Source organism: Lepidothrix coronata, unplaced genomic scaffold, assembly GCF_001604755.1.
Source record: "Lepidothrix coronata isolate B3197 unplaced genomic scaffold, Lepidothrix_coronata-1.0 Scaffold221, whole genome shotgun sequence".
Lineage (NCBI taxonomy): Eukaryota > Metazoa > Chordata > Aves > Passeriformes > Pipridae > Lepidothrix > Lepidothrix coronata.
Window position 1 is genome coordinate 793,170 of NW_016690401.1, and position 21,202 is coordinate 814,371.

Here is a 21,202-nt window from a genome sequence, read left to right on the forward strand (position 1 = left end):
CTACTTGACAAGAAATCCTCAGTGAAAAGAGCAGTACTACTCTGATAATTTTTCCCATATTGTTTTATTTAACTTTCTGCATTTGTACACTCATATCTTCTGAGGATTTTGCTCGTTTTTTGGAGTTTTGTTCAAAGGAGCTGAGAGCTTCATGTGCAGAGTCTTCTGCTCAGTCCTTGTGCCCTTCACAGAAACAGGATCTCCTGGGCAGTGATCATGGCTGAGGTGTGGAAACACTCAGTAACTGCTTTCATCTGGTAGTGTCAGCAGCCTGTGCCATCCTCAAATTAGTTATCTTTTCAGGTAAAAGCAAGGTAATAGAAAATAAGGTGAAGAATGCACCTGGACAAAAATGTAAATTTTTGCCACTTTGCTTAAGTTGTTGGTTTTTTTCATTTTTTTTTGTTTGTTTTCTAAAACCTAAACTAAACTGGACAACAAACTTAATCCCCCTAGAACTGCTTCTTAAGTCCTAAAGCTTGCTACTGCTATGAAGACTTCCCAGTGCATCTGGGAAGGATGACCTCACTCATCCTCTCACTTCACTGGTAACTCCTGTGTCAGGAGATCTGGGACTTTGCTCTGTGTAGTTGTACTGAGACACTGTTCTGTATTTCTTCCAAAAATTTTCACATGCTCAACTACTGCTTGTGAAAAAGTAAAAATATGTGACCTCAGAGTAAATGTAACATCCTGGTGCAGACTGTGTGTTTCCAATGTGTTTTTGCTCAGGCACAACTGGGAAGAACCAAAACCTCTGACTTAATATACTCAAAATACTTGTAATGTAGACTCAGATTATGCAGTGACAACTCTTTGGTAAACCAAGGTCTACATTGATGAACTCTACTTTGAGAAGATGCAGTTTACAGGAATTTTTACTCTTAATTTTTTAAACACTATTTTGCTTTTGTCACAGATTTTAGTGCAGAGCCAAGTAGTTCACACTTCAGTGTACTGAAGCAGTCTCAGTAATTCCTCCTTCTCTGTATAACCTTTGCAGGTCCAGCCTGAACCTATTTCCCTTTGTCCCAGAGAATAAGGGGAGAATGACAAAATACAGTTACTGCAGCAGTTCTAGCGTTGGCAGCACATGTGTGTGCTCAGCTTGGTCCGATGGCTTTCCTGGCCATCAGTGGTACCAGTTCCTGTGACACCACCCTCAGGTGCCTTTTTTGAGACACATATGTCTTCATCAGTTATTTTGAAGATATTAGGATCTCCCTGTGAGTGCTTATTAGGTTTGCAGATGAAGCTGTGAATAGGAGGTAGTCAGGGTAAACACTGGTGCCTAATGTTTCCGATCTGGTGCCTTTGCCAGGGTGTTTCTGGATTTCCGATGTAGACAGTGACACTAAAATCTCAGCATGTGTTGATGGTTTATCCAGACACTCTTCAAGTGGGTGTTGGAAAGCTAGGGAAAGCTAACTGGCAGACTTTTATACTCATATAAGGTTTCTCTCTGAGCCTTGTAGTGGATTAGACGTTTGTAATAATTGTCTGGGTTTGAGATGGAAATAATTTTTGTTAAATCAATGTATTTCTTTGTGTAGGAGTTGAGGCCTCTGAAAGTTAAATTTCTTTGTCTTGCATAATGTAATGCTATACTTTAGGAATACACAAAGCACAAAGGTGCTGTCAGTGTTTGTTTTAGTGGTTATGATCTCTATCAAGCACAGGAATTCCACACCAGGAATTAATACCACTGTTCAAAAGATGTGAATTCACATTAAAATAAGGTGGATAAAAGTTCAATATCTTTGGATGTGAGGAGAGAATCTCTGATTAGATTATCAAAGATCTTCCTAAAATCAGTGGGTGGGGAAGTAATGCAAAGCCCGCTTGAAATGATCAGGGAGGAATAGTGCATATACGTTTATAGAAGGGTACTGCAGTTTTCATCTTAAAGTACAAATGACTAAAATATTTTGTGGTATTTATTCTTTAACTATTTTTAAAATCTAGTCTTCCTTATATTTTCTTGTAAATGTAACTTATGTATGTATGTGTGTTATTTTCAAAAAATGAGTTTGCTGTACCATTCTAAATGCTTAATTAAATGCTTAATTAATGCTTAATGCTTAAGCATTAAATGCTTAAATGCTTCTTTTGGTGTTTTAGTATTCTTTTAAAGTAAGAATTTTAAAAACAATAATACATTATTTTCTGCTTCCAGTTTGTTATTGAATTCACAGAATTTTCCAGCAATATTAAATCCATTATCTTTGCTTTTTTGTGAAGCCAGTGAAAATAAACAGGGCACATAGCACTTTTGAGCTAGTTGGTTTTGATTGCTTGAAAGCTGTGTGGACTAAATTTACTACAACGTGACATTAGTTGCTCTTTAATATAACTAGTCTTAGAAAGGAGGCAAATCTTATTGGTTATGTCAAAATATCATTTTTTTTAGGAATATCCAAGAGTAAAAATTGGTGTTTTCATTGAACAACCAACTCCTTTCCTACCTAAATTTTTAGACAGACTGTTGACTCTGGACTACCCACGGGAGGCACTCAGTATCTTCGTTCATAATAATGTAAGTATGATGTTGCTATTGTGCAAAACTTCAATTTTGGAAATTATGTGATGAATTAAAGTGCATGAGGGAGTATATGGATTCTATACAGGAACACAGTTAAAATTCATAGGAAGAGATAATTTTTCAGAGTTTAATATGCTGAACTGTGAAAAATGCACAAATTAAATGAAATTGTGGCAGGGCTTACTGAAGTCTTTTTAAAGAAACTGCTTAGATTCATTTAGTAATGAAAAAGAATGCATTTTGAAGTGTGTGCTTCTGGGGAAGGTACTGCTTGACGTAAAACAAGAGAAGAGAGTAAAAATAGAATAGTTCCAGTTGGAAGGCACCTACAGCGATCATCTAGGCCAACTGCCTGACCACTTCAGGACTGGCCAAATGTTCTTAATAATTGTCATCTAATAATTGACATAGGTTTTGCTTTTCATCTTGATACTCCAATGCATTTGTGTTTCTCTTGGCATTCCTGCTGGGACCCATGGGAAAGACTGATGTGTTCAGATATAGTCTGATTGGTACTACAGAGAAGTTGCTTTCGAATACTTTTTACTAATTACCTAATGATCTGGTGTTGCTGATCCTTCACCAGGGCCTTCAGTCAAGTTTTGCTATTTTGAGCAGCCTGGTCTAATGGAAGGTGTGGGGTTGGAAGAAGATGATCCTTAAGGTCCTGTTCAACCCAAACCATTCTGTGATTCTGTGATTTTAGTGAGCGAGGTGTCAAATGTGTACGATTCTTTTGGAAGAAACTGGGCTGGAAGAGAAATGGGAATAAAACTTAATTGTACCCTTTCTCACTGTGTGTACATTACTGTTGATATGACAGCATGAAAGGGATAAGTAACAGAAGTAGAGCTTATCTTTAAAGCCTTCAATGTGCTTTCCTAAGGGGATGTTAAAGGTATAAATGTGATATGCACATAGGAATTGTAGGCTATTTTGTTGCTTCAGCCAGAAGTCATATTATGGTATTTGAAATGAATATAAAGACTGAATAGCTTTTTATTAGAGTGGGAGGAAAACCCCTACCCAATATTTTAATTATTCTAAAGTCAGGCATAATAGGCAGAAGCTACACTGAAGACACTGGTTTGGAAGCAGTGAATGCAGCTGAGCTCTTGTAAATAGAGGTAGGGTAGATAGAAATTAAAGAAACAATCGGTGTGACTGCATTTTAAAGAAACAATGACTGTGCCTGCACACTTTGATACAGGTGGCAGCTCCCTCTCTAAAGGGATTTAGAGTTGCATGAAAAACTCCTGCGTGAGGTTGTAGGATGGGTTTTAAAGATTGTAACATAAATCTCCTGAAAAATATTGCATAAACAATCTGTGAGTCTTGCATCCTTGTACAACTTTGATTAAAATTGCTGATGTTCTGGATTATTTTGTTAAAATTTTGGACAGAAGAACTTTATTTTAAATGTTTGGCATCTGTTTCTTTCGGGAAGAATACAATGTGTTCTTGGACACTTATGTTTATGATTTCATAGCAGTGTACTTTACATCTGCTATAAACAATGTTAACATGATTGCAGGAGGTTTACCATGAAAAGCATATCAAGAAATTCTGGGAAAAAGCCAAGAATATTATCAAAAATATAAAAATTGTTGGACCTGAAGAAAATCTGAGTCAAGCAGAAGCCCGAAACATGGGAATGTAAGTTGTAATTTATAAATATGTTCTACTGATGCATACCACTAGCATGTTTTAGTTTTGCATGTATGTTATTTTGCATCTTAACCATTAACAACTTTATATATTCAGATATGAAAGTGGGAGCTTTTTTGGGTAGAAAAGATCTAGACATAAGATATGAACTGTTGAGTGTTTTATGGTTTTGTCTAATATAAGAAGCTTTTAGTGATTGTGAAAACATCCTTCTGCTTTGGACTACCTAATAGCCTCATCTTCTGATGGAGGCATAGACAATGCATAACAATAGTATTTGTTTTATTTTTTTTTTATTCAAAACATTTTTAAGCTAACTTTTTATGCAATAGAAGTACCTGTTGCATTGGATATGTTTTTAACAATTGCACTTTGGTTGTTTTAGTCCCTACTCTTTTCCTCAAGTGACATTATATTTAAATAAATATACCGTTAAGGCTTGATCTGGGTGTACAGGTGATGGAATTATATTTCTTCCTGTGGTTCAAAGAGGCAGGAATATTTTTTTAAGTGATCTAGCTTCTGCTTCCATTGGGGAAAAAAAGAAAAAAAACAAACCAAAACCGAGACTTGCAAAGGCAACTGACTTTGTCTTATGCTTTGTCTTGCCTTTTTTTTTCTTTTTTTTTCTTTTTTTTTTTGTTGTTGTTGTTGTTGTTGTTGGTTTTTTTTTTTTCTTTTCTTCTTACTAGAGTATCCAAAACTTTAGTTTTTAAACCTGGCACTTGCCAGGCCTAAATCTGAACCTCGGAGTTTGTATCCCACATCAGGTCTCCCTGTCCAAAGGTTTCTTTACTGGCTTCAGCACTGGCTGCTATCACAGAGTTGCTCGTGGCTCTTCCAGGACATCAGTCATAGTATAGAGTTTTACAGACCAGGATCCCACCAAGATCAGAGTCCCAGGTGGCCCCTTCATTCTCTGATAGTTCTTTCGCTCTCTCTTCTACCAAATCTTCCATGAGCAGAGAAGTTAGTTTGAAAAGGCCATTTTCTGTTCAGAACTTAAGAGCAAAGCACAGGCTGTTCATAGCATCAACTGAAAGAATGAAGGTCTAGTCTTGAGTTTCTGTGGTGTTCTTGGAAAGTTGTTTAAATGGCATTTTGTTGTGCTGAAGCCACTTGGAAACTGATCTGTGGCTGAGATCCAAGCCTCTCCCCTTGCCTTTCTAGGAATGCCGCAGATGTCCAGTGTTAGTCTGTGCAACCATTCACTTGTTTATAAATAATTCTTTTCTTTATTTCTAATAGTCTCTAAAGCAAATGTGCCATGTTTGCAAACTCTTTTTAGTGTATGTTATGTGTAACATATGAGGTGGAGATTCTGGAGTTGCCTTTGCCTCTTTGTTGCTATATAGACAGCATAAAAGAGAATCTTCAGTGTAACTTCAGTGTTACTAAATCTCACCCAAAGATCTTTAAACCTGTCGTCTTTTGATAGAATATACCTACTTATGTGAAAGAGCTTTTGATATATGGTCTTTGATTGATCTATGGATAAAAAAATAGTAATTTAAGTGCATATTTAGCATGCTAAATAAATAAAAATGCTATCCATTTAAGTTGAACTCAACGATCTCAGAGGTCTTTTATTTGTTTAGTCTTTTCCAACCGAGTTGATTCTGTGATTCTGTAATATTTACACAAAATTATTTTAAATTCTGTTTGAAAGGCAGGGAGAGGTAATCATGTGATGTGTTATCCCCGTGTGGATGTAATTTGACCCATGTTGCTCCCGTTTTGAAAGGCCCCTCTAATAAAGGGTCTGTCCTAAAGAGATACATCGTATATAGAGAAAACATGAAGTATAATGTGTGTGGAATGAGACAATGGCAAAACACTGAATCATCCGAAAAGACTGAGTATTAGTACTAGGATCTTTCATGTGGACAATGTAGATATAATTCATGGCTCCTTTCAATTTGTCTGAAGCAGATTCAGTTAATCTGCTGCTTGCTTTGCACACCTGGTCTGCTTGGCTGCCCTTGTGAACCTCACCAACTTCACTGGAACAAACACATTTTACATTTCTTTAAAAAGTCTAATTTGGAAGTACAGGATGTTCAAGGCAAGGGCAGTTACTCTCATAAATTATTTGCTTTTCAACCCTTCATCTGGCTTTGAGCATCATAACCTCATTTATTTCTCACTAATACTGCAATGGGAATAACTTGAAAAGAGTAATTCTTCAAAGTTGTTTATTGTTTTGATTTACAGAGATTGATATATTTAGTCTTCTGATTAATTTTCTCCTGCCTCTATCTGCATTATTGACTGATAGTTTTGTTCCATCTGCCTTAAACACTTGCTTTCTCTCCTTTTCCAAATTAACTGGTTTTAGTATCTCTGTTAATTTCTGGTAGACTTAGAATTAATTTGTTCTCCTCACTTGCATATTTCACACAGAGTCTATTTATTTGAAGAAGCAAAACAGGATTCAATAAATACAGAGAGGGGCAACTTAAGCATTGAAGGACTAGTTTTTCAGCAGAATACTTTGAGTATTTAATGCAGTTGATCTAATTTTCTCATTCACATAATAAAGAATAATTGAATCATTCACTTTCTTGCTTCTTCTTGACATGGAAAGCCCTCTCCTGCGCTTGTGAAAGTTCAGTAGGGACCAAAAATTGTGCAATCTGCAAAAACTTGTTAGAATTCAACAATACTGGGGAACAGGAGTGCACAGCTTTCCTTGTTGTGGGCTGAATCAAAATGGAAAGAGAACCAAGTAGAATAAAGAGAAGGAAGGTTCAGCTGCACGTTTTCTTAATATGTTCCCTGAATGTACATCACTTGATTTCCGTGTCTTTCTTTCTTTTTTTTTTTTTTTTTTTTAGCCTTTGTCTATAAGGTATAGTTCTTACAGTTTTTTCTTTTTTTTTTTAAGAAAAAAATCTGTGATTTTTGCCTTGGTTGCAGATGAGATTTCAGCCAGCTGTTACAGAATTTGTTATGTCAGAAAACATAAAATAGTAATTAAATATGTTCAAGCAATAACAGAAAGGAAATATGGGAATTTTTCTCATGCATTTCTGAGGCTTTATTTATAAAAAGCTTTTTATTTTGCATGATATTTTTTCCGCCAGTACTTAGTCTTCAGGGTTTTTTTTGGGGGGGTTGATTCTTTTTTTTCTCCTCCCTCAAAAACATTAATAACAGAACTGCATGCAGTTTTTCCTTAACTTTTAAAAAAAATTTCTTTTACCTCAACTTTTAGTGGTAAAGTGCACATTTTAATGAAAGTTTACACTGAAAGCTTTCCAAAGTTTCAGGAAGAGTGGATCAGAATCAGTTAGAGTTTGTTGACAACACCGTTGAATTTTGAGCTAAATTTGGGATTTCCTGTGTGTTTCTTGAAGGAGGATATTAAATCATTGTCTCCGAGCTCCCATTTGGTGTTGATAAACAATGGCATGGACACAGGAGGACCCTCTTTCAGCCCTTTGAGTAGGGCAAGTGTCTTGGCTGTGGTTGAAGTAAGAGCAGGGGGGATTAAATCTTTTTCTCCTAGATGTCATGTGTTTTCCATTAGAGACTTGGATTTTCTGGAGCTGCTTCTCCAAAACACGTCAGCATTTTGAATTTTGAGTGTTGCAGAAAAACAACTTTTCCACCTGTTCCTGATTTCAGTAGCTTCCAGGTGTGGTGGACTGTGGTAACAATACTTAAACATGAGAGGCAAAACTAAACATTAGTGATGTTTTCTGGCTACATTTGTTTGTTTTTAGTGATGGTTGATAAGAGTTTCTTTATGCTATCGTGGCTGCCTGGAGAGATGCAAAATGTAACTCTAAATGGCAGGTGATGACACCCTGTCTTTCGGTGCGTGTTGAAGTCTTATATCTGGAACACCTTTTCTTTCAGAGATCTGTCAGATGGTTTAAGTGCTTCTCACTTTGGGCTTGCAGTCCACATTTGGAATTGTATTTTCAAACTGAGGGCTGTAAAAACAGTAACTTGATTAATTGCAAGTTCAAACTATGTCAAAAAAGAAGGTGGCTCAATGGCAAAGAAATTGGGTAGACAATATGTCTAACTCTTATAAACAGCTAATTCTTTGGAATATCTCAGTGGAAAGTATGAGGAAGAGAGCAGTGACACTTTCCCATTTTCAGATGAGGTCACTGTTCCAGATGGGTTTGTGGTTTGTAAACGAAGTCAAACATCACTCTGATTGCAAAATACTTCAAACTGATCTGCTGAGCTTCATTTTACACTTCCAACAAAAAAATCTTGGCCACCTTCTGAATTTTTGTTAATCACTACACTGAAATTACTCTATGTACAAGAATACAGCTTTCTTTTCAACATTTGGTCTTGGTTTAGAGCAGGTGGAGTGTAAAGCAAGTAGTTTGAAGGTTTTAGCCATTGCATTTAGGTAAGAAAGTATATTACAATACATAAGAGCATTGCTAGAAAGCACTTTCCACTTGTTCCTTGCAGTGACCTGGATATACATGACAAATAGTTTTACATGTGATCTGGAATTTCTGCATCTGGAGAGATTAACATATACTGTAAGAATGTAATACTTTAAAACATGAGAATATTCAGGATTACATTTATCTCCTTGAGAAAGCTACTTGGCAGCACTGAAAGCCTAAAGAGAAGATGCATGAATTTCTTGAGAGTATGTGTGCTTTATTAATGTTGACTGAAACTTTTATCACTGTCTTTCTATCTCTATGTGAAACCTGTAGTGTTTTAGGGAGATTTTTGTTAGTGATCTTAAAGCACAAAGGGTCACCAAATGGCAAAGCTTGGTGTTTTAAAGCATAATTCTCCTAGCATTTTCAGATACAAGTCATCATATCAAATGTGAAGAATAAGTTTTACCATTTGGTGATCCAGTCTTCAACATTGTAGAGAAAGAAAAAGGAGGAAAAAATTAGTCAGAATGGTAACTTTGACATTTTTGGACTATTTAAGACAGTAATGCTTTCAAGGAGTTTTCAGTAGATTACTGAATGAATGAATGTGACTTAGACCAAAGCTTTTTAGTATTCTGTGGTTTGGATGACTGTGTGAATGAAGAACAGGAGGATTTCTAACACTAAGCACATGGGACCAATTGTAATAGAATTCTCTGGTTCTGGATTTGAAGGGAATGGGGACGCAAAACATAAGAAGGCAAAAGTTGAAGGACATTTCATTTCGCTATTATGCAATTAATTTTCCAGTTATGTTTATCTACAACTAACTATAAAGCTGTTCCACTTTATCACATGTTTGTAATTAAAAACATTAATTTCACTCATATTTTTCTTAGCAGCAAACAGTTCACCTGCTTTTTGGGGACGTGCTGGCCAGTGTTGTGGCTGGAACCCTGGACTGGCATCAAGTCTGTTGGTCTCTTGGGTTTATTTTCCTCATTAGAATAATGACAAAGGAGCTGAATGTTTTTGGAAGAAAATTAACATCCAATGCCAAGTGCAATATAAAAGTCAGGTTACTATTAGTAATTGTAATTAAGCTAATGATAAAGCTACATGTGAATTGCATTCAGTAGTTATAAAGCTTTGAACAGAATAGATTAGTAATGGAAAATGTCATAAAGACTGAATTGTAGGACCATGTTATGGCCAAAATAAAACCTGGTAGTTTCAGCTGGGGCAATTATGTGTGAAAGTGCTGATTAAGGAATTTCTGTCATAAAAATATATGCATAAGATAGAAGAAAGTCTCTAGTTTTGCCTCAAAGGACAGACCAAAGATTTAAACTGAGGGTGTTGTCCAAACACAGTGATCTTAGTAGTAGTGGGGAGACCACTTCTGATATTTGAGTATCTTAAAAATTTATCTCAGATCAATTATCACATCTTTAGTGATCAGACTCGAAGAGGAAGAATGTCTTAAATTTATGGAATAAAAAAGCTGTACCTTTTATGATTCCAACCAAGTTACACCTCTTCAGTCCTTTGTGCAGAAGAAAGTTTGAACAAAAAGACCTATAAGATGTTGATAAGTAGTAGTTCTTATGGAACATTTAGTGCTAGGTAGTGGAAGGGAAGAAAAGTAGGCAGGAAGCCATGCCAGCCGTTTTCTTGACTTGTATGTAACCTGTCACATCCAGTGTTTATAAGATCTTCTGAAGTGACAGAGATCTTTTCCTTTGCAGAAAACAGTCACAATCAATCAAATCAAGTGGAACTTAAACTAAATCAGTATTTATAGATGTTTTAAAACAAGAAAGTAAAATAATTTTAGTGTTTCAAGCTGTTACGATGGAATTAAAATAGGGAAAAAATACACAAAATCAATGCCACCACCTGCATGATAGGAAGCTACTGCTGTAGTATTGACTTGAGGAAATTGTTGCACTTCCTCTAAAAGTATATTTGATTTGCTGTAATCTCCTGCTGTTCTGATGGCATAGGAAAGCTAAATTCACTCTAGCAGGTATAGCCTAGCAAGTGCACCCTGACAGAAACACACAAACGTGGTCCGTGTATCCTTTATTTTTACAGTAGAATGTGTTTTTTGCTTGGTGGCAGCTTTCTCTTGAAGGCCTGGGAATCTGCACAGATAGTTTATTCTTCTGAGATCAAAATGGTAACACAGAAATAGTGTGTGGACAAATTCAATTACTTTTTCTAATTTCCATTCACTGCCTGTGCAGTTTGTCTATATTTCTCTTTACCAACCCTGTTGTTCTTGTAAGTCACAAAAAAGACAAAGAAAAGGTCTTTAAATGTATATTTCTTTATACTTTTTGTCTTACACCTTCCATAAGGTTTCAATTACTATTCAGATCATCAGATCACATCCGTGGAATCTTTTTCCAAAGATAATATTACAACCACATGGAGTCTTGCTAGAGGAGCTTACTCTTACTTCACTATTTCACTATGAAGTGACTGTACCGATATCCAGCTATATAAATTAGTGGCATGATTCTCCCACCTTATTTTCCATTAGGAAACTGTATAGTAGGTATTACTGAACTTGGTAAAGGTTAGAGGTCACTTAGTTTATTAAAAGAAAAATATAAGGCATCTGATCCATGTATTTAAATTTTCTTTTAGTTAATCACTCTACTGTAATCCAAACACACCTTTCTTTACAATACTGTGCTGCAGAGGACTTTTAATGCAATGAATTAGTAGAGTACTTAGTTGTGGTTTGGGGTTTTTTATCTGTTTGTTTGTTTTATTGTTTGTGATTTTTTTTTCCTGGACATATGGGAGTTAATAATTCTTTTTTTGTCTTTTTAGGGACCTTTGTCGCCAGGATAAAGCATGTGAATATTACTTAAACATAGATGCAGATGTTGTGCTGACAAACCCAAAAACTTTAAGAATACTGATAGAACAGAACAGGTGTAGTATATCTCTTATTTTGTAGAATTTCCTTTAGGTTGAAAGGATTCTCTGGGGCCCATCCAGAGAAAATAAGATCCCCTCTGTTCTCATAGAGTTAGATCCTCTTTGTTTACCTGTGGTATTTCACTGCCATATTTCATAACAGGCTTGGAGACCAACAATTCACAAAGCATTTTGTACCTGTCAAGCAGCAATTCCTGATGTGAATTTCAAATGCTTCAGAGTTTGATATTTTCTTATTCAAATATGTCATTTCACAGAAAGATAATTGCTCCGCTCGTAACTCGTCACGGGAAGCTTTGGTCCAATTTCTGGGGTGCTTTGAGCCCAGATGGCTACTATGCCCGATCAGAAGATTATGTCGATATTGTCCAAGGGAACAGAGTGTAAGTAGTTGTAAGCTAATTGTTAAAGTCAAGGCACCCAATATGCTTATTAACAACGTATTGCATGAAAATGTAAGAGTATAGTAAAATTCCTGAAGACCTTAGGTTAGTTATATTGTTTTGCATTTTCAATTTCATAGAAATAAGCTTGTTACTTCCCATTCATTACTAGCACTGGTCTGTTTGTGCCTGATTACTCTAGCAGTGCATAATACAGGAAAAGGCAGGACAAACAAATAGCAACCCCAAAACCTTGTTCCTGGAACCTCAGACAAAAGGAACGATTGTTGCATTCATCAAATGACTTTGTCATCTCTTTGGGACAAATGCTTAACCAGTGGGACAACTGTAATTTCATTATGTTTTTTATCCTGCATATGTTGTCAGATATATCTTAAGGAGCTCTTCAGCAATACTTTTCTCAAGGATAAACTTTTGGGTTTATCCTTCCCCTAATGAACGTGATGTAAGTTGTTCCAAGCTTGACTTTCCCATGTGGTGATGCCTTTTCATTGCTGTGGAAGAACAGAAAGGTCAGAAACAGATTGACTGCTTGTTTTCAGTTGTACTGAAAGATGTACTCGTGGTGCTGAGAGGGAGGAAATCTGCAGAGTGAGCATTCTGAAAGCAATGCTTTTGTGTTGATATTGGCCCAACTCACATAAATACACAGCCTGCTGTGGTCCATGGGTATTTGTGTGAGGAGGTCAGACCAGCTGTGTGAAGTCTCAGTGAAGTCTTTAAACTCATTTAAAAATCTGTTTTGGAATTACTTTTTCCATCTGGCAGTGTAGAATAATATTTTAAGAGAGTTTGACTGATTGCTTTAACTATAGAAATATGAAGTAAATTTCTAGTTAAAACTCCATAGAGAATTTGACCTCTCTATATTTTTATAACAATACTTCATAAAAATTGAATTACTGCCTACGCCTATGTTTGAGATGTCCAGATGTAGTTTTTCAAATGTCTTGGGAACCTTTCAGCTTCTTCTTCCAAATTGCTTACTCTTGTCAGCAGATATAGAGATCCTGATTTAATAGAATAGGCAACAAATTAGTTTTCATAGCTTTAAACTATTTGTATGTGTTGGGTTTGTTTTTGGTTTTTTTTCAACAGAGGAGTATGGAATATCCCTTACATGGCTAATATATACTTAATTAAGGGACAAACTCTCAGATCAGAGATGAAAGAAAAGAACTACTTCATGCGTGATAAGTTGGATCCTGATATGGCACTCTGCAGGAATGCCAGGGAAATGGTAAGGTGTATCTATAACAGCTTGCTTTCAAATACACTCATGTCTTTGTGTCCTGCTATACTTTGCTGCTTTACTTGATTGATCTTGGATATTATATTTTAATTCTAATTTAAAGTACTGGCCAATTTTTGTGAGATAGAACACTAGGTTTATTTCTTAAAATTGTTGAGAACAGAGGTTTTTGCAAAGCCGGTGCACTGGTGCACTGACTGCATGATGGTTTCTAGTTAAATTCCCTGGAAATTTCTATTGAGGTTAAAATACCTTTCTCATTGGCGCAACCTCAACAGATGAAAGAGGGCTCAACTTCTCTGCTGTGTTTTATTTAAAACTTACCAATGCATTTGGACCACCTCTTTTATGCACATTTTTATACAGTGTGGAACTTGTAGCAGACTAAGTTGGAATATTTTGCAATTTTTTAATCTAAGTAGGTATATATTTAAAATAATGGTGAGCTGTGTTATATGAGAAGCCTAAATCATTTATCAAATGGTTGGAATCTTCTTAAGGAGCGTGAATTACTCATTAAGTTTTCTAGATAGATAAAAACTGTATCAGAAATGTGTTACTTGCATTAAGCTGTAAGTACTGAGAGAAAATGTATTTGTACTGTAAAGTTATGAATATGTAAATCCACATTTCTACTGATATTTACACTAGTTTCAGCACAGAAACAAATAAGACCTAAACCAGACCTATTTCCAGACACTATAGCATTGAAAAATAATTTTGCTGAATTGAACAAGAAAAGTTGGCAAGTATTGATTTTTTTATTCCCTCATAACAAGGCATGATCTCCTTTGTTTGTACTGATTCCTCAGAACGTTCCTGTCCAATCCTGTTGTGTCCAAACCTTCTCAGCATCAGTTATTGCCAACTTGTGCTTTCCATGTGCTCATTAAACTAATCTGACTGGCTCCTCAGAAAATTGCTTTCTCTTTTCCCCCTTCTCAGTCTGGGCTGTAGGATGGTTTGGTATGTGCTTGTTTTTGTATTGGCAGCAGATAAGAAGGGGCTGGTGGAAACAGCTTGGACATGTGTATTAAGAGCTTTGCTTGGAGATGCATGTTGTCTGTAAAGGCATATCAGCTATAAAGCAAAGGCTGCTATTTACCTGATGTAACTGTGGAAACCTATTCGTAGTCAGAAAAAGAGAGATTATGTATCAGAAAACTGATGTGATGATTCTCCTTCATTTTAGACTTTACAAAGGGAAAAAGACTCCCCTTCTTCGGAAACATTCCATATGCTCAGACCCCCAAAGGTTTTGCTTTATTTTTTTTATTGATGAGTTATTATTACATGCAGTATTATTCTACCACAGGAAGATAACTTCTCTTCTGTCCACTCACTCTAATGAAATACTGCTCTAGCTTTCTCTTCAGTCTTCTGAGGTTCAAGTTTTTGCCAGGGACAGGTTCTTCATGACCAGCTCAAAGTATCTTAGAGAGGCTCATTGTTTCCCCAGGGAGGTTTCTTAGTGCTTCCGAGATCAAGGTATGCTGACACTGTGCCTTTGTAGCTAAAATTGATTCAGCAGTCTTAGGAAGGAGTAAAGCTCTAATCACCCAGGTCTGCCAGGCCCCCTCAGTGACCACAATGTCAGTTTAAGCTGTATTTCTTGACCCAGGCCCTCCTTATTCTCCTTGCTGCAGCTATTTCATGATTTGGTAAGCGCCCAATGATTCTGGGCATGTTTAACATAATCATTATCTTTCTAACAGTTTAACTCTTTTTCAGACAAAAACTTAGACAGAAGTACCAAAATGCCCAAATGATGTTGTCTTTATCCGCTGCAAATCCAAAAGTCACAAACATTTCAGAAATGAAGTTTTAGTCTGAAAAACTGTAAACTAAAAAAGTCCCACAGAACCTAAGTTTCTTTTTAAAAATACTATTTTCTACTACTATTTCTAATCAAGAGAGTTCTCTTAATATCTTCTGTTAATAGCTTGATAATAAAGCTGTATCTTACCACACTTCATATCTTGCACATAATTACATGACCAGACTTCAGAGTGCTCAGCTATTTTGTATGCTGATCTGAATATTGTTGTATGCTGTATTTGCCAATATCTTTTTATTTCAGGCCAATTCACCAGACGGATTACGTAGTGAATACTCTGAAATAAGTTTCTTGTTCTGACTTTCAAGAGCCCTGTGATTGTTAGCTTATTCTTTCAGTTTTTAATTGGAAACTAAACCCTAGATGTTGGTTTTCATGTGTGAGCATTTTCAGTTTGAGAAAAGATGCTTCCAGTGTGTCTGCTTAGGTTTTCTGGGAAACAAATCAACCAGTTGCTTCTCTGTTTTTTCCTTTCTATAACTGTACATGGTTTTATGTTCTCAACAATATATGTTTCAGTTTAACGTGTTTAGAAAATAATACAACCAAATGCTTGTAAAGAAAATATTATGAACAGTAGCTGGTGATTGGAGTCAAACGTTTGAAAATTAGGATGCTAAATGATCAGCACATGTATAATAATGTGTGTCCAAGTGTGTGATATATTTTATGGAAGTGCAGTCATAAACAGACCTTTTTAAAACTTGGTATTTGCTCAGATGGACAGTTTTGCTAATGATGCTTTCTCTACTTGGTATAGGGTGTTTTCATGTACATTACCAACAGACATGAATTTGGAAGACTTCTTTCTACAGCCAATTACAATACTTCCCACTACAACAATGACCTCTGGCAGATATTTGAAAATCCTGTGGTATGCATCTAATTATTGATGGAAGAGTTATTTTATTAAGAAAAAAGTAAAGTTTATATATTATAAAGGGCTTAGGTTTTAAGGACTTTACATGGAGAACATTTGTCTGCTATGCATAATATTGATTATGTACTGAAAGGTGTTCTCTCTAACCCATCTAAGCAAACAATATAGCAATAAGCTAACTGATGATGAGAGTAAGGAGTTGGAGATATGGCCCTGATGTAACAGGTTTCATGAGTTTTGACATAAGAACCAATTTTTTTATGGGTATAAGAAATTGTTTAATTGTTTCAATGCTTTCGATAGAGCAAATTAATAGATTTTTTGTCACTTAAATTTATTTGTTTTGTTGTAATGTTTTAAAATCATGGTTTTTTTTAGGACTGGAAGGAGACTTATATAAATCCAAACTACTCAAAGATCTTCACTGATAATATAGTAGAACAGGTGGGTATAAGTAGTTTTCTAAAAATTTGTGGAACTGACTAACTGGTCAGTTATTGGCATACAGTAACTGTTTCCACACAAATGCTCTTTTAGTCTATGATTGAAATTTTTTTTTTTATGTTTTGGATCAGAACTGAATGTTTGGCATGACGGTCCATTTGATCCAGGCTTCTTGCTTTCATGCAGCTGATCTGGACAGAGCCCTTGTGTTGAATGATGAATTCTGTGACAATTAGGGACAGTGACTTAATGAACTTTGCCTTCTTAAGAAGCTGTGATAAATTGGTTTTGTGTTTAAAACAATGTTAAGTTTTAAACTGTTCCTCATAATAGCTTGTAATGCAGAAGATCAGGGTTGTTATTTAGAACCATAAGGCACAGAATGTGTGGGTACACTGACACACCTGTTAATGCTGGGTCATGGCTTACAAGGTAGCTCGTACTTTCTGCTTTTGTGAGAATGTACTTGGGGATCAAGTTTTTAAATTTTATTTTGTTTATAGCCATGTCCAGATGTCTTTTGGTTTCCCATATTTTCTGACGCTGCCTGTGACGAACTGGTAGAAGAAATGGAACATTTTGGACAATGGTCTGGTGGAAAACACCAGGTAAGTGTCAGCCTATATAAACATGACCTTAATGGGTGAGTACCTTTACAATAGTGAGTCACAGTGTACTGCAACAAAAAATATCCCAACAATTGCCAATGACCTGAAACCTCTGCTTTGTGGTGTAAAATGCTTAGTTTTGTCTAGCACATAGCTTCTTGTTCAGTAGATTTAGAGGCATTCTTCAATTAACCCAGTGGTGGGTTGACCCTGGCTGGACACCAGGCATCCACCAAAGCCACTCTATCACTGCCCTCCTCAGCTGAACAGGGGAGAGAAAATACAGCAAAAGGCTCATGAGTTAAGGACAGGGAGAGATCACTCATCAACTGCCATCACAGGCAGAACACACTCAACTTCAGGAGATTAGTTTCCTTCCTACTCTGATTTGATTGATAATATGATGAGCGATGAAACCACATCTTAAAAACACCTTCTCCCCACTCCTCCCTCTCAGGCTTAAATTTAGTCCTCATTTTCTCTACCTCCTCCTCCTCAGCAACTCATGTGGATGGGAAAATGGAAGATTGTGATCATCACACATTGTCTCCTGCCACTCCTTCCTCCTCAGGGGGAGGACTTGCACACTTCCTCTGCTCCAGTGTGGGTCCTTTCCATGGGGTGCAGCACTTCAGGAACAGTCTGCTCCAGTGTGGGATCCCTGTAGCATCACTGATCCTGCTAGAACCCTGCTCCAGCTCAGGCTTCCCACGGGGTCAAAGCTTTCCTTGGGCATCCACCTGATCTGACGTGGGGTCCTCCAGGGGCTGCAGGTGGATCTCTGCTCCACCTTGGACCTCTGTGGGCTACACAGGCACAGCTGCCTCACCATGGTCTGCACCACAGGCTGCAGGGAAATCTCTGCTCCAGCGCCTGGAGCACCTCCTCCCCCTCCTTCTGCACTGACCCTGCTGTCTGTAGGGCTGTTTCTCTCACATATTCTCACTCCCTTCTCCAGCTGCAATTTCTGTTGCACTAGTTTTTTTTTCCCCCTTTCTTAAAGACGTGGCCATCACAGAGGTGCTGTCTCTGACACCATTGGGCTTGTCCTTGACCTGCTGTGGGTCTGTCTTGGAGGCAGCTGACATTGGCCCTCTCAGATGTAAGGGAAGCTTCCAGCAGTTTCTGACAAAGGCCACCCCTGTAGCCCCCCCCACTACCAAAACTGGCTCGTAAACCCAATGCAAGCTTTGAATTAGCAAATTAGACACTAACAGTAGTGCAGTTTCTGTAGTAGTTACCTGACAGTTACCCAAGGCTGATTTTTGGATAGCTGTTGATAACTGTTCCACAAGTTTTGCTAATTTACCACCTAAGTACTAATTTGTCAAATTCATCCCCGTAAGGGGGATGTTCTGAGGTATTGTGTCCGTGTTTTCAGAAATTTCAAGGTATTTATTAACTACCACTAAAATCAGAGGATTTTATTTGTGTAATTCACAAATATGGTACCATGGAAATGAGAATAATTGTAGTCACAATTTTACTGAAGGTAGGAGCCTCCAGAAAGGATTTTACCATACTTTCATCTTCAAATTATTTCAATGTTTTTTGCCATGTCGAGGCCTGTACTCTCTTAATCTGATACAACTTCAATTCCATCTGCAACTCAATAAATAAAACCATTACCCCAAGAAGCCCTCTTACTTACAGGCAACACATCCAAATATTTACTCATCCTTTAAAAAACTTCCAGCTTTTGCTAATTAATATCTCAGGATTTTTCTATGACAGTTAGCTGTGGAATTTGCTATACAGCAAGCTCACATATGCTCACTGAAGTATTGCTTTGTTGCAGTTCTGTGATTCTGTAGATTTCAAATAAATATTTGTAGAAATGCCAGAAACATTTCAAGTTCATATTTCATGGCTGTTTGTGGTGTTTTCATTAGGACAGCCGTATTTCTGGAGGTTATGAAAATGTCCCAACTGATGATATTCATATGAAGCAAATCGGACTGGATAATGAATGGCTGCATTTCATAAGGGAGTTCATTGCACCAGTAACGCTGAAAGTGTTTGCTGGCTATTATACCAAGGTATGGGATTAAAACTTTTGCAGATAATTACTCCATGGCATGACTAAATTTAAGAATTTTATCGAATTATCCTATTTGATTTTGTTGGGGAGTTTATACGTGGCATAGCAGTAGTTATAAACAAATGTTGTTTGTTTGTTTGTTTGTTTTAACTAAACTTGAAAAAATCCCAAGTGTCCTCTATGTGACTTGGCAGTTCACAACTTGAAGTCTGACTGTATGTTTTATTTCAGGGGTATGCTTTACTGAATTTTGTTGTGAAATACAGCCCTGACAGACAACGGTCACTCAGACCTCATCATGATTCCTCCACGTTCACAATCAACATCGCTCTCAACAAAGTAGGAGAGGACTTTCAAGTGAGTTGACAACTTACCAACTTAAAAAATGTCCTTTGAGTGCCCAATGTTATTTTCAAACTAGAGCCCAAATTGTATAATTTACAGTAAAGTTATTGAAGATGTTTGTCAGAGTTGCTGCTTGAATGAGTTGTTATCCAGCAAACACTAAAGCAAAGCAAGGGGAAGTCTTTGATTGCAGATGCATGTGTGTTGTGTAATGCTCTAAAGATGGTGTCATTTAAATAACCTTGGGATAGAAAAAGAAAAAAAATTAACAGCCTGTTAATAATAGTAAAATATTTGAAGTCATGGATATATAAAAATGATCTTACTTTACTAAAACACAGGATAAATGTTTAGGGTTTTATTTTGTTTGTGTTTTTACTACAGGGAGGTGGATGTAAATTTATTAGGTACAACTGCTCCATTGAGTCTCCCAGGAAAGGATGGAGTTTCATGCACCCGGGAAGACTTACACATTTACACGAAGGACTTCCTATCTTGAATGGCACAAGATACATTGCAGTATCATTTATTGATCCTTAATTTTATTTTTTTTTTGCCCTCTTCAACAGCAGTGTTCTTTACACAAACATTTATTTATAGATTTCTTCTGGAAGATGGTGATAAAAGAAACTTTAAGTTCCTGTACCTACGCAACAAAGGTACTTTGGGGAAAAAGAATGAAAACCAGAAAATGTTCTGATATTGTTGAAGATTTCTCGATATCTGCTCTGAGCCTTCAGTCACAAATAAACATGTCCTGCTTGTTTTTCCATTCTGCTGACCTAAAGAGTAGGTAAGGAGGGCAAATGGAAAAGCATAGTGAATCCATTTCTTCGTTGAGAAAAAAACAAACCCAAACAACTCTAAATACAAAATCATCGGAAAAAATTGTTGTGGTTTTCGTTCAGTAAAGCGACACAGCTAAAGTTTGTGTGGTCTGTATATTTGGTACCAAGCAGTGAAAAATCACAACATAAAAACAAAATGAAGTGCATCTTGTTTACAGTTGTTTAGGATAAGCAATAATTGCATATGCCGGTATATACTGAAGGGAAAATATCCCCGTAGCCTGTTTCCTTAATTCATTTTCAATACTGAAATGTACGCCTTTAGAAGAAAAAATAAATTAATTGCAGAGGTAGAACAAGGATTAAATCATTTATCCAGGGGAAAAAATGGTTTATCATTTGTTTTTGAGAACTCATCCTGTTGAAAACTTACTTTTCTTCAGCAAGTGACCTTCATTTAAAGTGAGTTATTTTTCTAAGTGTGTAATTGCACCCAATTGATACTGGAAATTTGATGTTTATTTTCAGAATGCTGGTAAATTGTAATAATAGGATGTTTTGTAGAGACAATTTTCTACTCTTAAAATTACTTGAATTTTGTATCAGGAGGATGAAATGGTGGCAGTCTCTCTTTAAAGCTAAGGGTCTTAACTTGACATTTATTTTAAAGAAATTGGTTTAAAATATTCCTACTGTATCTACTGTTTGTAATTTAAAGAAACTTGAAGCTGTCTCAAAGTCTACAGTGCCAAAATGCACAACATGTTGGAAAAACTTGTGAAAAATAAAGGGTAATTTTAAATTAATGTAACAGCTGTTACTTGACTGTATTAGATAGTTTCTTTGCATTTGCCATTGTTTTACAGAAACTGGACTTACTGACAAGTATTTTCTAACGATCTGTAGATACATTTAGATGGGAGTTTCTCTAAGTGTAGGGTTTTGGTTTATTTACTACTGAAATTATTTCTTATGTGTGTTGGTGCCCGTGTACCAAGCCTTGCATTACATTTTCAGACCGACCCCAGCAGGAGTGATAATTCTTGGTATTGTTTTTATATAGAGGCT

General features: G+C 36.5%; 1 protein-coding gene across 1 annotated transcript in view; it reads left to right on the forward strand.

The window, feature by feature from the left end:
* PLOD2 (procollagen-lysine,2-oxoglutarate 5-dioxygenase 2) overlaps positions 1-20,940 on the forward strand; it is a 65,320-nt gene extending 44,380 nt beyond the window's left edge. The window contains exons 9-20 of the mRNA XM_017833821.1: positions 2,411-2,536; positions 4,077-4,198; positions 11,425-11,529; positions 11,793-11,918; positions 13,038-13,179; positions 14,384-14,446; positions 15,789-15,902; positions 16,287-16,352; positions 16,856-16,960; positions 18,853-18,999; positions 19,233-19,358; positions 19,731-20,940. Coding sequence (XP_017689310.1) covers positions 2,411-2,536; positions 4,077-4,198; positions 11,425-11,529; positions 11,793-11,918; positions 13,038-13,179; positions 14,384-14,446; positions 15,789-15,902; positions 16,287-16,352; positions 16,856-16,960; positions 18,853-18,999; positions 19,233-19,358; positions 19,731-19,886 — 1,398 coding nt within the window. The 3' untranslated portion in view covers positions 19,887-20,940. The remainder of the gene's footprint in view (positions 1-2,410; positions 2,537-4,076; positions 4,199-11,424; positions 11,530-11,792; positions 11,919-13,037; positions 13,180-14,383; positions 14,447-15,788; positions 15,903-16,286; positions 16,353-16,855; positions 16,961-18,852; positions 19,000-19,232; positions 19,359-19,730) is intronic.
* Positions 20,941-21,202: the final 262 nt, after the last annotated feature.